The 13385-nt window shown below is 51.5% G+C and overlaps 1 protein-coding gene across 1 annotated transcript in view; it reads right to left on the reverse strand.

Moving 5' to 3' along the window:
- The window catches only part of GRIK4 (glutamate ionotropic receptor kainate type subunit 4), a 417952-nt gene that overhangs the window by 26627 nt on the left and 377940 nt on the right, over positions 1-13385 (reverse strand). The window contains exons 15-16 of the mRNA XM_046017419.1: positions 7548-7657; positions 3755-3928 (exon numbers count right to left, since the gene is read on the reverse strand). Of these exons, the coding sequence (XP_045873375.1) occupies positions 3755-3928; positions 7548-7657 (284 nt within the window). The remainder of the gene's footprint in view (positions 1-3754; positions 3929-7547; positions 7658-13385) is intronic.

The raw sequence follows: 13385 nt of genomic DNA on the forward strand, positions 1-13385 counted from the left end.
CATCTCAGAGACCATGAGAAATGAGCTAGTGAATGAGCGGAGGGTGCCAGTTCTGGGGGCTCTGTTTAGAGCCAGGGCTGGGTGGCTGCCCCTGTCTTCTCATGAGGCAGTCTACAATCAGATGTACATCAACACGGGCTGAGCGCCTGCCGTGGGCCACACACATCATCTCATGTACTCCCTACAACTAAGGGAGGGAAGTCTTACCCTGATTTTGCTGATGAGGAAACGGAGGCTTAGAGAAGCAAAGGAACTTGCCAAGTAACACATGGATAAATTCATATTTTATTTTATTTTTAAAGATCTTATTTATGTGTTTGACAGATAGAGACACAGCAAGAGAGGGAACACAACAAGCAGGGGGAGTGGGAGAGGGAGAAGCAGTCCAGCGAGGAGCTGGACTCGGGACTTGATCCCAGGACCCTGGGATTGTGACCTGTGCCGCAGGCAGACGTTTAACAACTGAGCCACCCAGGCGCCCCTAAATCCACATTTTAAAATGAGTTCTACCAACAAGAAACTCTTAAAGATTAACTGGTGATAAGTACCTTTGAACTGCTGAGAAGTTAGAATTAGAAGCTACTCTTGCGGGTGCCTGGGTGCCTCAGTCAGTTAAGCTTCTGCCTTTGACTCAGGTCATGATCTCCGGGTCCTGGGATCAGGTGGGCTTCCTGCTCAGCAGGGGGGTCTGCTTATCCCTCTGCCCCTCCCCCGGCCTCCTGCGCATGCGCTCTCTCTCGCTCTCTCTCTCTGTCTCTCCTGTTCTCACTCCCTCAAATAAATAGATAAAATCTAAAAAAAGAAAAAAGAAAAAAAGAAACTCCTCTTGCAATGGGCAAACTATTTCAAAATAGAGGGGTATTTTATTGGGTAAAATGAACTCATTTAAAATGAGAATAATTTTGCAACTCAAGCAGTGTACATGCTTAAAGCCATTACAACTAGTTTGTTCACTTTAAGTAGGTTAAATAAGCCTTCTACCATCTGGTCAGCAGTGTGGCTCTGCATCCCAATGCATTTGTTTATAGGGGTTCAAAGACATATCCAGGCATAATTGAGGTTGGATAATCACAGGTTCTGAATCCGCGGAGTCTGAATTAATGAGGCTTTCCTCATTATGAAGACACTGTCGACTAAAGCATAGCATTTGCCACAGGAGCCAGAGGCCGACAGATTCCAGGGGATTTTTCAGAGCGGGAAGTCCCATTGTCTCCTTTACCACTGTGTCCAAGGACTCCTGTAGGCTGCCTCCCAGGTGGGAAGTGACAGGGTCATCTACCAACTCAATGAGTGCCTCCATATGCCAGGCCACTGGGGAGGTGACCTGGTTTCAGTTCTGGCCTTGTTCCACTCTGCCTGTGAGACCTTGGGGGGAAAGCCACATACCTCCTCCGAGTTCGTCTGCTCGGGGATAGTAATGCCTGTTCTGCCTGTCTTCGGAGAATTGTGAGATCAAATGGGATATGATGTCGCTGGTGACTAACCCTCTGTAAAGGACCAGAGGAATGGGAGATAGAGAGAAATGTAGAGACAGACCTTCCCGCTGAATATGGGAAGAAAAGCATCTGGCCACCTTCCCTATGTGTGACCTGTAAGTAGGGCCAGGTGTCCTTCCGTCCTTAAGACCTGCTTTGCCTGCTCCTACTTCTGTTCTCACACTCTGCTGCAAGTTCTTTCTTGTGACTGTCCCCCAGTGGAGGCCAGGGAGGTGGGGTGAGCCATCCCCACATGGAGGCCAGAATTCTGAAGGGGCTTAGCTACCTGGGGTAGCACTGTGAGTTCATGAGCCCCGGGTGTGGACTTGACCTCAGAGTTGGCTGGGGAGGTTCCCTCAGCCCTCTGGCTACACTCTGGCCTCTCTCCCACCCTGGGTGGCTGCGGGGACCTTTATACCGCTGGTCACAAAGGAATGGGTCAGAGAGCCAAGCAGCTTGGGGCAAGCCTATCATCTCTGCTGAGAAAGCGAATCACATGCTCTCTCACACGCTCTCTCCAGAGGGGTCAGTGGAGCCCTGCTCCCGTGTGAAAGGGGCGTTAACAGTTGTCAAGTTGACATTCTTGTTAGCAATGTGGCATTCTCCGACCCTTGCTCGGGGTGGAGATCTAAGGCAGGCCGCGATGGCCCTCTCTCCAGCTCTCCCACTCCTTCAGGGAGCTGACCAAACAGAGGCCTTGATTTGATAACTGAGAGCTCCGAGGGGCAGGGGATCTCCCTAACAAGTCAAGCCCCCCACCCAGACACAAGGGAGCCCCCCCAGCCCCCGACAGCTATTTAAAGTACTGCTGAGCCAGCGGGCCAGGGCCAGCCTTTGGGACGAGTGGCCCTCCCAGGCGCACAGGCAGACATTCTCTAGAGGAGGGAATGCCTGGGTCTTGGGGAGCTGACAGGTGGATGCAGCCAGCGATGGGGCCCTCAGAGCAGCACACAGGAAAGCATTCTCTGGAAGGAACAGCCCCGAGTAGAAAGAGATCAGAGTCTGCGGCCGACTTCTTGTCTGTACGGCTTCTGCCAGATTTCCAGGATTTTGCCGGAACTCTGTGATTTTTCCCTCCCAAGACGTCCCTTTTCCCGGGGAACATTAAAACCCAGTTCTTTCCTTTGATCTACATGGTGGTTTCTGGGCATTACCTGGTAATCGCCCAGATGTCTTAAATCCTACTGTATTTATCATTTATCAGTGAAAACAAAACCCCCAGCTGAGTGGGGGTCACTGTCCCAGCTGTGTTTTTGCCTCCCCATCAATCCCAGTCCAGTGTCCCTCCAGTAACCGTCCAGACACTGGTGCCCAAGGTGGAAACACCACTTTTCCCTTCTCCTTTGGCTACACAGGCTGAGAAGGAGGGGAGAGAACCGAGGCTGTAAGTCCTTTAGGCTATGAGAGCCAAAGGCAACAGTGGGGTTTTGAGCAAGGCTGGGGAACTGGGATTCTGTGAGCTGGCCTCTTGTCTGTTGTGTACATACAACACATATATGTGTGTGTGAGTTTCATTTCTCCCCATAACGGTCTAACAGCAATGATTAGTTCACATATTTATGTAGCACTTTCAAGTTTTCAGATTGTTTTCCCACACACCGAATCGTTCAACCATATTCTCTTTGCCCCGGGTGAGCCAGAAGGAGAAGGGAGCTGCAGGCCAGGCTGGCTGCCTGCCCGTGGGGACGGCTCCCGAGATCCTGTCCAACTCTGAGCCACTAAGAGTTTGCCTCGGCCCACACCTGCGGAGTGGGCAGGTCCGGCAAGGTCCCAGCGCCAGGCCCAGAGGGACGAAGGTGGAGAAAGCTGGCAGAGGGGGCCAGATGTGACAGCCGGGTTTCCATTCTTCCAGCAGGCATTTCCCGCTGCACACTCCGATTTGCATAAATCTGCATATGCCTTGGCAGGCCCAGCCACTCAATCTCAGGTCATTTTCAGGTCAGGAATTTATAATCCCTTTGCTGTGTGCCTACAAGGCTGTTTTCTGCATCCCCTTTCCTGCCCTGGCTCCCTGCCCTCTGTCTCCAGACCTCCGAGGCAGAGGGAAAGGGAAACAGGAAAAGATGGTACAAAGTGTGCCCAAGCCAGTGCTCTTAAGCCAGTGCTCCCAAGCCTTCTGGAGCTGGTGGAATGCAGCCCAGGTTCCTGCTAGGCTGTTTTGGAAGGCAGAGTTCTCTGTGAACTTCCTGCCTACCTGTAGCCAGAGCAGGGCTCACCCGAGGACCCCCGGGGGTCCCCTACCCCACTGGGCCTGGCCCCTCCTCTGCCCCGGATCTTACCAGACGCCACTGACGCAGCGGGTGGATAAGGCTCGAGGGGCGATGGTGGAGCCCTGCTGCATGAAGCCCCCAACGGGAAACCAGAGGCTGTTGCCGAGGGAGTACTGGTTCACCAGGAGGTTGCACCGGCCCTGGGCACACGGGTGGGGGCTGTACCACTCATAGGGGGTCAACCTGTGGGAGAAAAGGAACACAGACCAGTGCCAGGGAGGGTGGGCGTAAAGAACAGTACTGGGAAGAGCAGTGGTGGTGGGGGGGGCTGCTCTCCCTTCTGGCCTCACCTCTGTACTCAGTCCCAGGCCTGTGGCTTCGGCTAAGCCACTTCCCTTTGCTGGACCAGGATCCTCCCAACCAAAACCAAGGGGCTTGGACTACATTGGCAGTGTTTGTACCGCTTTTCTTCAATTAAAATTTTTTTTGGGGGGGGCGCCTGGGTGGCTCAGTGGGTTAAAGCCTCTGCCTTCCGCTCAGGTCAGGATCTCAGAGATCGAGCCCCGCATCGGGCTCTCTGCTTGGCAGGGAGCCTGCTTCCCTCTCTCTCTGTCTTTGCCTGCCTCTCTGCCTACTTATGACCTCCGTCTGTCAAATAAATAAATAAATAATCCTTAAAAAAAAAAAAATTTAAAAAAAAATTTTTTTTAAATTTTTTCAAAACAAGTCGTGATGTGGAACTCCAAACGCAAAACAGATGAACGTGCAGCCTCCTTGACTAGAAGCTGCAAGTGGCAGGGGGCAGGAGGGGACGCCTGGGAGGTGCTGTGTTAAGGGGGCCACGCTCAGCCCCCTTAAGTGGTCACAAAGGGACCGGAGGACCCCACAGAGCCAGTGTTCAAACCCTCAGCCAGAGCAGTGGTTCTCAAATGTTCGCCTACATCAGAATCACCAAGAAGGTTTGTTCAAGCACAGAGTGTTGGGCTCAGCGCCTGAAGCTTCAGACTCAGGGAGTCTGGTGCCGACTAAGAATCGGCAGCTTCTTGGCTCACCGTGATGCCCCGGGTCCATGCTGAGAAACCCTGGCCTAGATGGTCCCCTGGGCTGTGGGTCTCGGCCCTGATTCTGCGTCAGACTCACCCGGGAGCTTTCACAGAAATGCCGATGATGAGATGCCACTCGCAGAGGATGTGATTTGCTTCCATGCATTTCTAAGGCTCCGCAGGTGAGTGTGATGGGCACACAGGGTCCGGAAAGGCTTCTCTAAGCCCCCTGCCTCTCCCTCCCGCTGTCCCTCCCTGATGCCCTTTCTTTGTGCCCCCCAGACGCATGCTCTCCCTCCTCGATCCACTCCCACGCAAACCCCCCCAGCTGCCGACAGGGATGTGTATGGGGGTGTGCCGAGCAGGGTGTGGAACTGGGTGCCAGTCTCCTCACCAGCCTTCCCGTCCCTGGCCTAGGCTGCCTGTTGTTCTGCCGCAGCTCGCCCACATGGCCACTGCCCCTCTTGTTCCTGAATTCGATGCCGGTGTGTCATCGCTGGCTCGTGTCCGGAGATGTGCCCCTTCTCCCCATGGCCTGTAGGGCTGGCTTGTGCTTGGTGGTTTCCAAGCCCACAGGCTCTTAGAACTGGGCTTCAAAGATAGATTCCCTGGCCTCCGCCCTAGAAGTGCTGAGAGGATCGGACCTGGGAATTCACATTTTTAAAAGCTCCTCTGTGACTCTGATATCAGCCTGCTTGGGAACGGCTGCCTTAGATTAGTGGTTTCCAGATAGGTTTTCCCCTCCAAAATCTCACCCAGAAGTACAACAGATCAAGAGATAAAAGTGTAACTGGTCTGGATGAAGAGGAGTTGAGGCCCAGAGCTCTGGCTGCCGAGCCTTTCACCACCCCTCCGAAGTCCCTGGCACCTCCCAGGAGCCTTCATGCCCCAAGGAACCCTGTTTGAAAAACCAGTACCTAAGGTAGGTGCATTAACCCAGGTTCACGCATTATACATGTAGGAGATATATATATATATGTACATATATACACATATATATATTTATATATATTTATATATGGTATTTTTTTCATTAGTCCTTTTGTTAATGTTGGGTCCTGGGATAGCGCATGCGTGTGTGTGCTGTGTGTGTGAGTGTGTGTGTGTGTGTGTGTGTGTGTGTGTGTGTGTGTGTGCGTGCAGGGTTGGGAAGGGGGGCAGTTTAAGCCCCCGGGGCTGGGTGAAAAGCTTCAGGCTGCAGCAGGCAGGATAAAGCAGGTTTCTGTGTCTGTATATCTAGGAACCAAGCCCTCCGACCATTTCCAGGGCCCTTGAGGTCCCCCGAGAGCTGTGGCTCGCTACACACTGGGGCTCGACCGAAGGGGGCAAGAGTGAATTACAGAGCCATGAACGAGGGCTCAGGCAGACAGCCTCCTAAAAGCAGCAGCAGACAGTGTGCTGAAGTGGGGAAGAGGCACGCCAGCCTCCTGCATGTCTCGCCCGTTGTCACTGACAACAGATACTTGACAGTGGCGACGCCTCCAGGCCCGAGGGGGGCAGGTGGCACCTGAGAGACACACACAGCAGCCTTTGAAGACTACCAGCTTGTGAGCAAGGCCTTCCTCTGTGGGGCTGGATGTCTTGGGCTCAGGCTGACTTTCCTGAACTTGGCTCCGATCTCCACTGGAAGAGGCACAGACTCGGTGAGACAATGCTCCCTGGGCAGGCTGGGAGCTGCCCTGGGGTTGTGTTCTAGCTAGAGAGAGCACATGCTCTCCTTGAGCTGTTGAACAGAGATGCTCTTGGGAAAGGCCTCAGCCTGCAGAGGTGGGACATACCCTGGAACCGTCGGGTGCTGCCACTGTGGCCCCGAGGCAAAGGAGACCGCTAGGGAGACAGCTGCAACAGACACCAGCTCTCTGGAAAGCTCATCCTGTCGTTCTCTGCTCCCAAGTAAGAGCCCTTTCTGGTCCTGCGCTATGGCGAGCTGAGTGCTGAGCAGAGAGTGCGGATTCTGAACCGGTGTCCCCCGAGCCCTGGGCTTGTTTTGCTTCTGGACAGGAAGCCGGCTGTCCCGAAGCCCAGGCTGATCTAGTGGCGCAGCCTCGGAGAGCGACCGCCCTCTCTGTGCACATTCATGGGAGGCCTCAGCCATGGGATGCCTTCATGTTCTTCGGGAGGCCCAGGGACAGTTTCTCTTTGCAGGGGAAGGGGAGGGCCTCATTGTCCCCAACCCCTGATCTGGACCCGTTGTTGCAAATCAACCCTACTTGCAAATGCCTTTTTCCCTCCCACCCTCCTGTCCTGTACCATCCTCCACAGCTCCCATTCAACAAGGCAGCTGTATTTTCACTGGCAGATCAGGGCTGGGGAAGGGCCAGGCCCTCTTCAGAGGAAACATTCTCTGTCGCCCATGCCCTGGGGCCTCCGGTCCCCCAGCTCTGGTCATCATTCAGTTCACTCTGTGGCAGATACTGGCAAGGCCTGATGCCAGGGCAGCCAAAGGCATAGTGCTTAATCAGAGGGATCTTCCTGCCACCCCCCTCCCGTCCTCTCTCCCCCAAGACCCAAACACAAACAGGGGGCTTAGAGACTGGGGAACAGAATGGGGAAGGGACAGGGGTATAGAAGCAAATTCAGACAAGCTGGCCTGTTTGCACCGTGCATGGTAGGGAAGCCGTGAGTAGGTGGGGGGATGGGTGGTGCCAGGTGGACAGCACGGCACAGAGCAGGTCAGGTCCCCAGTCCCCCTCCCACCCCTCCAGTGTGGCCCTAAGGTCTTCTGAACCCGCCCCTCCAGCTCCCCACCCCTCCCATGCAGTTCTCAGAGGTGGACGCGAGGTGGCAGTGCGAGGACAGGGAAGGGGCGACGAGCTTACCGAGCCACTAGGAAGAGGACGCAGCTGACGGCCAGATAGGCTAGAAGCATGAAGAGCCAGACGCCAGGAGAAAATGGGTCCAGAAAGGAGAAATAGCCAGGTTTGCGTCCCTGGAAATAAAGACAAAACCAGATTCACTGTACTCAGTGGGTCAGGATGGCCCCTGGCCAGGGCTGGGCAGGCCAGAGTAGGTGTAGGGATGTGGGTCTGGCCCCAGATGGCCCTGCCCCTGGATTCTGGGTGACAGGCTTAAATGGCACTGGGCCCAAGGTGCAGAGGGGCTGCTCCAACACCTAGCCAGCCCTGATCCCAGCAGACCAAACACAGGGACAGCTGGGGCCACTTCACTTCCCAGGTTGAGGGAGACTTTGTGTTAGGCAAGGGGAAGGGCCCTTAGCACCCCTATGTACCACCCTGTGTCCCCCCTTCCCCCTCCCCGGGGACGGCATGGTGGGCGCAGGGGCTTAGAGCCGCTGGTGTCCGCGTCGCTGGAGGAGGACAGCAGTCCTCCTTGACACTCACGTCTTTCTCACAAGGATGCTAACAGAACAGGCACCTTGGTTTTTTGTTTGGAGGGTGAACTGACGCACAGTGAGATTTCTCGCCTTAACCTCGAAAATGGTACCATGAGGCAGACTATTATTTCCATGTTACTAGTGAAGAAACTGAAAGCCCAGGGCAGTCAAGAGACGTGGGTCCAAGGTTGCATAGTCAGTGAGTGGGAGAGCTGGGATTCAAATGCTCATCTTTTGATCATTTGGTCATCGGAAGAGCTCATCTTCCGACACCAAGCTCAGGGCTTAGGTACCATCACACTGTGGGGAGACGTGGTCTGTCCCCAGTCCAGGGGGTGCCTGGCCAGAGTCACGGGAGCCAAAGGATGGGGCCAGGAACAGAAACCTAGGCACCAAGCCCCCAGACATTTTCTGGAGGACAGTGAAATGCAATGAGCAGGAGGGAGTTCCATGATCTCCTCTGGGGTCTTGGGCAAGTGCACGCCCTTCTCTGGCCTTGATCAGAGCCCCCCATAGGTCAAAGGGGCCACACCGCTGGCTTACCACAGACAACTGTCATACAACCTGTCTGTTTCCCCTGCTGTGTTCACCCATTCTACATTTGTGGCTATCATGAATTGACAAGCCTCATGTAAAAGCCCAGATTTCTGGCATCTTTCACAAAATGGGGTGGTCTGGAAACTCTGAGCCTAAATCGCCAATGGGCTGGAGCTCAGGGGTAGTCACCCCCTCTACACTGGGGCAAATGGACATGAAGTTTAGCTCCCTGTCACTCATGACGATTTCACTCTGTGTCTCTCAATTGAGAGATACCCGGGGTGGGGGGAATCTTTCATTGTTGGTTTCTGAATCTGAAACCCCATTTGATGCTCAATGTCAGAAATCTATACCTGATTATATCACAACGAGTGAATTGAGGGAAATGACAGCACTATTTAAAGCTGCCATATTTGGTTAGGGGTGATAAGGAATGATGCACGGTCGTGGGAAAAATTCCTGGAGACTCAAGTTATAAAACATCGAACATCACACAAACAAGGATCAAGACGTAAACATCGCTCCGCTGGAAACCTATCAGTCATGTTGGCAAGAGAACATCTGATTCTACTTGTGATTGACTGACGCCAACCAGAAGAGCAATGAGTGGGCAGTTATGTGAGAGTTGGGTCTGGGCTTAAACTGCCTTGGTCTGGGCTGAGCCCAGGCTATTTATAGGATGCCAAAGAGAAGTACGTTATTTGCAGGCGCCGAACACCTACTATTTTTTTCCTTGTATGTGGATGACTTGGATTGCTTCTTTCCCCCAAAGGCTTCTGAGTTACTGGTGCTTGGGGGCAAATGCGGTGTCATATGCCACCGGCATTTCTTCCAAATAACAGATTCTCCCTAACCCAGAGGATATATGATGGTGATACTTTCCTTCTGAAGAACTCAGAATGTTTCACTATGTCCTCTTGATTTCAATACCCAGTTCTCTGTATTGACAGATGGAAGAATGGAGACCCAGGGAGGTTAAGTGCCTTGCTCAAATCACTGGCGACGGCTTCAGTTTCTCTGGTGCTCATTCATCACGCCGCGCCACAGAGATGCCGCCTCTCCCTCGTTCAGATGGCCACCGTACCGCGTCTTCCTCTCCTTTTTATCTTTGCAAGTTGCTGCTCCAATCAACCCCCTAATTAATCTCACGTCTTCTCCCCAGTGCCAGCAGAATCCCAGCCTACTCTATCTCAACCCCATAAAGCCCTCTTGAACATTATTTATTTGTACCCATCATCATTTAGTTGGACTCTGTTGTATTTTTAGGCATTTGTACTGATTCATACATGTCCTGTGGGCTGCAAGGTGGACTACTTCCTTCTGGTGACTGCAACCACTTTGAAGATAGATAATTGGTTATATAGAGTCTACAGCCTAAACGTCCAGGACAGGCCAAGCCCTGCAGATGGACTGAAGATTGGATCCACCAAAATTTAACTAGTTCCCTGACTTTTTCTTTTTTTTAAGATTTATTTATTCGAGAGAGCGAGTGAAGGGGAGGGGCAGAGGGAGAGAGAATCCCTGCTGAGCATGGAGCCCTGCTCAGGGCTTGATCTCATGTCCCTGAGATCATGACCTGAGCCGAAACCAAGAGTCAGAGGCTTAACCGACTGAGCCACCCGGACACCCAGGTGCCCCTAGCTCCTGGACTTTTGTACTGTGTTTCAGGCTGACCACACCAGAGCCAGCATTCTTGATGCTGTCTGATGGTGGGAGAGACCCAAGGGGCTGGTCACCAACTGATGACCATCCCAGCGTGAGGAGACCCTTTAAATGTTAGAGGGGGAGCTACAAAGTGGCGTGAAGGGCAGTCAACTCCCCTTGCACGTGGAATATTTCTCTTGTTCTTAAAGATAATCTGTTGAGTCAATGATACTTCATTCTAGAAGAAATGACATTACAGTAAGAACACAGTTACTTTCCCAGAGTCTAGAGCCAGACGCATAAGGACACCAGAGCTAGGTAATGCAGGACAGGCACTAAATTAAAACACAGACTCTGTAGCTAGCCTGCCCAGGACCGAATCCTGGCTTCATCCTTTATAACTATGTGACCCTGAACAAGTTACTTAACTTCTCTGGGTCTCCATTTCCTCTTTTGTAACATGGGGGTACAGTAAAACCTACCTCAGGGGGGTGTTTTGAGAGCTGGATGAGTTAACACATAGTAAAAACCATGTGTGTTGGCTTTTTCTCTGGCTAATGGTAGCCGTGAGTGCAGGGGGAGGGAGGAGGGTGGAATTTCCTTTTATATATATATTTTCGAATTTCCTTTTATATTAATTCTCCCTCAATGGACAAGAAATATTTTTTCTGCCCTACAATGACACATGCGAATGATGTCGGGGGTAGAATGCCATTGTGGCCACAGTCACGTTCTGTAACTCCTAGAGTTTCTATGGGTTATAACTCATGAGTCATGAGGGTTCCCCAGGGCTCTCCAGGGAAGCCATTAAGGCAACACCAGACTCTATTCTGGAAAGACAGCTCTTAGAAGCCAGGGATTCCAACCTCAGTTCTGCCTCAGCCTTTCCAACGAAGGTACAGAGTGGGTCAGATGTGTGGTGGGTTCTCCCTTGTCTGTGGAAGGGCTGGGCATCCTGGTCACCCCTTCCTTCGTGCTGACACCACACAAGCTAGTGATACGGACTCTCTTCCTTCCCTATACCCCCTCCCCTCTCCTGCAGAGCCAAGGACAAAGGCTCCTCCTGTCCTCCACGTGGTCTTTACAACTAAATGGCAACACATTCAGAGGTCTCCTTCAACTCCCAGCTGTGGTCCACAGTCAATAAAATACTCTTTAGGGCTGAAGAGATAAAAGGAGGCAGTGTCCATGCCTCCTTCTGGAAGAGGCAGAAGAAGATGATTTCCTCCTATCCTGCCCCAGGAACCCACAGGTCACTTTCCTCAGGGTGTCTGCAATGGACGGTCTTGGTGATAGTTGGGTTTAGCATGCACGTCCCACCTCTGAAGCCAATGGGGAAAAAGAAGCAAGCAATTAATTCCTCCTCACATAAAACACCCACATGAGTTTGTTGCCTATGTAACCCACACGCTAGCAGATCTATTTTCATTTTGCTTGTTGGAAATCCAGTACAAGGAGATCTAAATTCCAATCCTGGCACTGACTTTGACTTGCTGAGTGATTCCAGGCAGGCCACTCAACTGCTCTGGGTGCCATTGTCTTCTTCCAGAAAATGAGACCCGGCCATCGGCATAAAGGGGGAATGAGAGAATTACTACAGTAATGTTGATAGAACACCTGGAGCTTTGTGAGATAGGAGCGCTCAATAAATAGCCAATATTAAAATGATGATAGGCCCAGAAAACCATATTTTCATGTTATGGGCTCTCATGTTACTTAGCCTTAAGGAACAGAACTCTGCACGTTCTGTTTCCTTATAGCAGGGTATTAAGCAGTATTAGAAATGATTCACTGGTTTACTTAGCATCATTCTCCATGCTTCTAGACAGTCTTTCTGAAATGAAACAGACCTTCTTGAAAAAAAATGGGTAATATATCCAGCAAAAATGCTGGGCATTAATTTAATGTTGGCATTTATGCCTCTCTCACTTTTTAATAGCTGTCTTTTTTTTTTTTTTAACTTTTCTTGACAGAGAAGACTCTAGCTAAGAGTTAAGAAGAGGAAAAGACAGAGCATAAAACTTCCCCACTTTGTTAATCAAAGGTGGGTGAGGACCTTACAGAGGGAAGATAGCAAAGGCATGCTCTGGAGGAGGTCTTAGGTACTCTGGCTGGCTGGAGACACTAAACAGGACAGGATAGTATAGGACAGATAGTATTCTCAGATTAGAAAGGCTCTAGAACATTCCCCTGGCACAGGGTCTTGACATAGAGAAATGCACCTAACTGTACCATAAAGATGAGTAGTTAAAACGTATAGACCTGGGAACCAGAAAGTTGGGTTCGATGCCCCCTCCACCATTGTGCTCTCTCCTCTCTCCATGGTCCCGCTAGCCACCGCTGACCTTAGCATACTTCCACATAAAATGGGGACCATGGTACTGTGCCTCAGTCGGGAGGGGGGATTGCTGTATTAAAGCAGAGACTCCATGCAAAAGTGCTTTATAAATAAAGAGATGCCAGACAGATGTTAGTCAACACACAAGTACCCTGACGTATACCCAACCACCTTGAATATGTCAACACTGAACTTTTTAAATGTAATTACCCATTTGGGGGGTATACGTGCCAAGCGTCAAATCTCAGGTTGGCGTCTGGCACACGTAGACGACGCCTTCCTACAACAGTCAGTGCGTGCTGGAGGAGTACAGACTTACTTTGATATTAATCAGAGCAAAACATCATTAGGCAAATTACTGGTGCAGGAAAAAAAAAGACAGCAAAATGACACGATATACTCTGATGTTCAATATGAATGTTTTCGTTTCCCTGTGCTCTTCTCTCCTCCATTCACATAGATATTGGAGTCCTCACAGCGGACATCAGTATCATAAGACCCGAGAGTACAGATGCCCCTGGGTTCCTTACGCTTCAGTGTATAATGAATGAGCTGATGTGCCATGGAAATCAAGAGAGTCTTGAACTTCAGATGTCCTGTTATTTCATTTGCATTCTTGGAATAGCAGGGGTACTCAGATCTCATTGGTACCCAGACTCTAAAGGCTGGACCCTGTATGTATGGTTTGGAAGCTCATCTAGCCCTGACCAGGGATTGCAATGCTTTTTCAGGTGGGTGCTAGGTTGTGTGCGGGCTGTGCAGGCATCGGTGGGGAGGGAGCACTGAGTCCCGGGGAAAGCCTTT

The sequence above is a fragment of the Meles meles genome, chromosome 8, assembly GCF_922984935.1.
Source record: "Meles meles chromosome 8, mMelMel3.1 paternal haplotype, whole genome shotgun sequence".
Taxonomy (NCBI): domain Eukaryota; kingdom Metazoa; phylum Chordata; class Mammalia; order Carnivora; family Mustelidae; genus Meles; species Meles meles.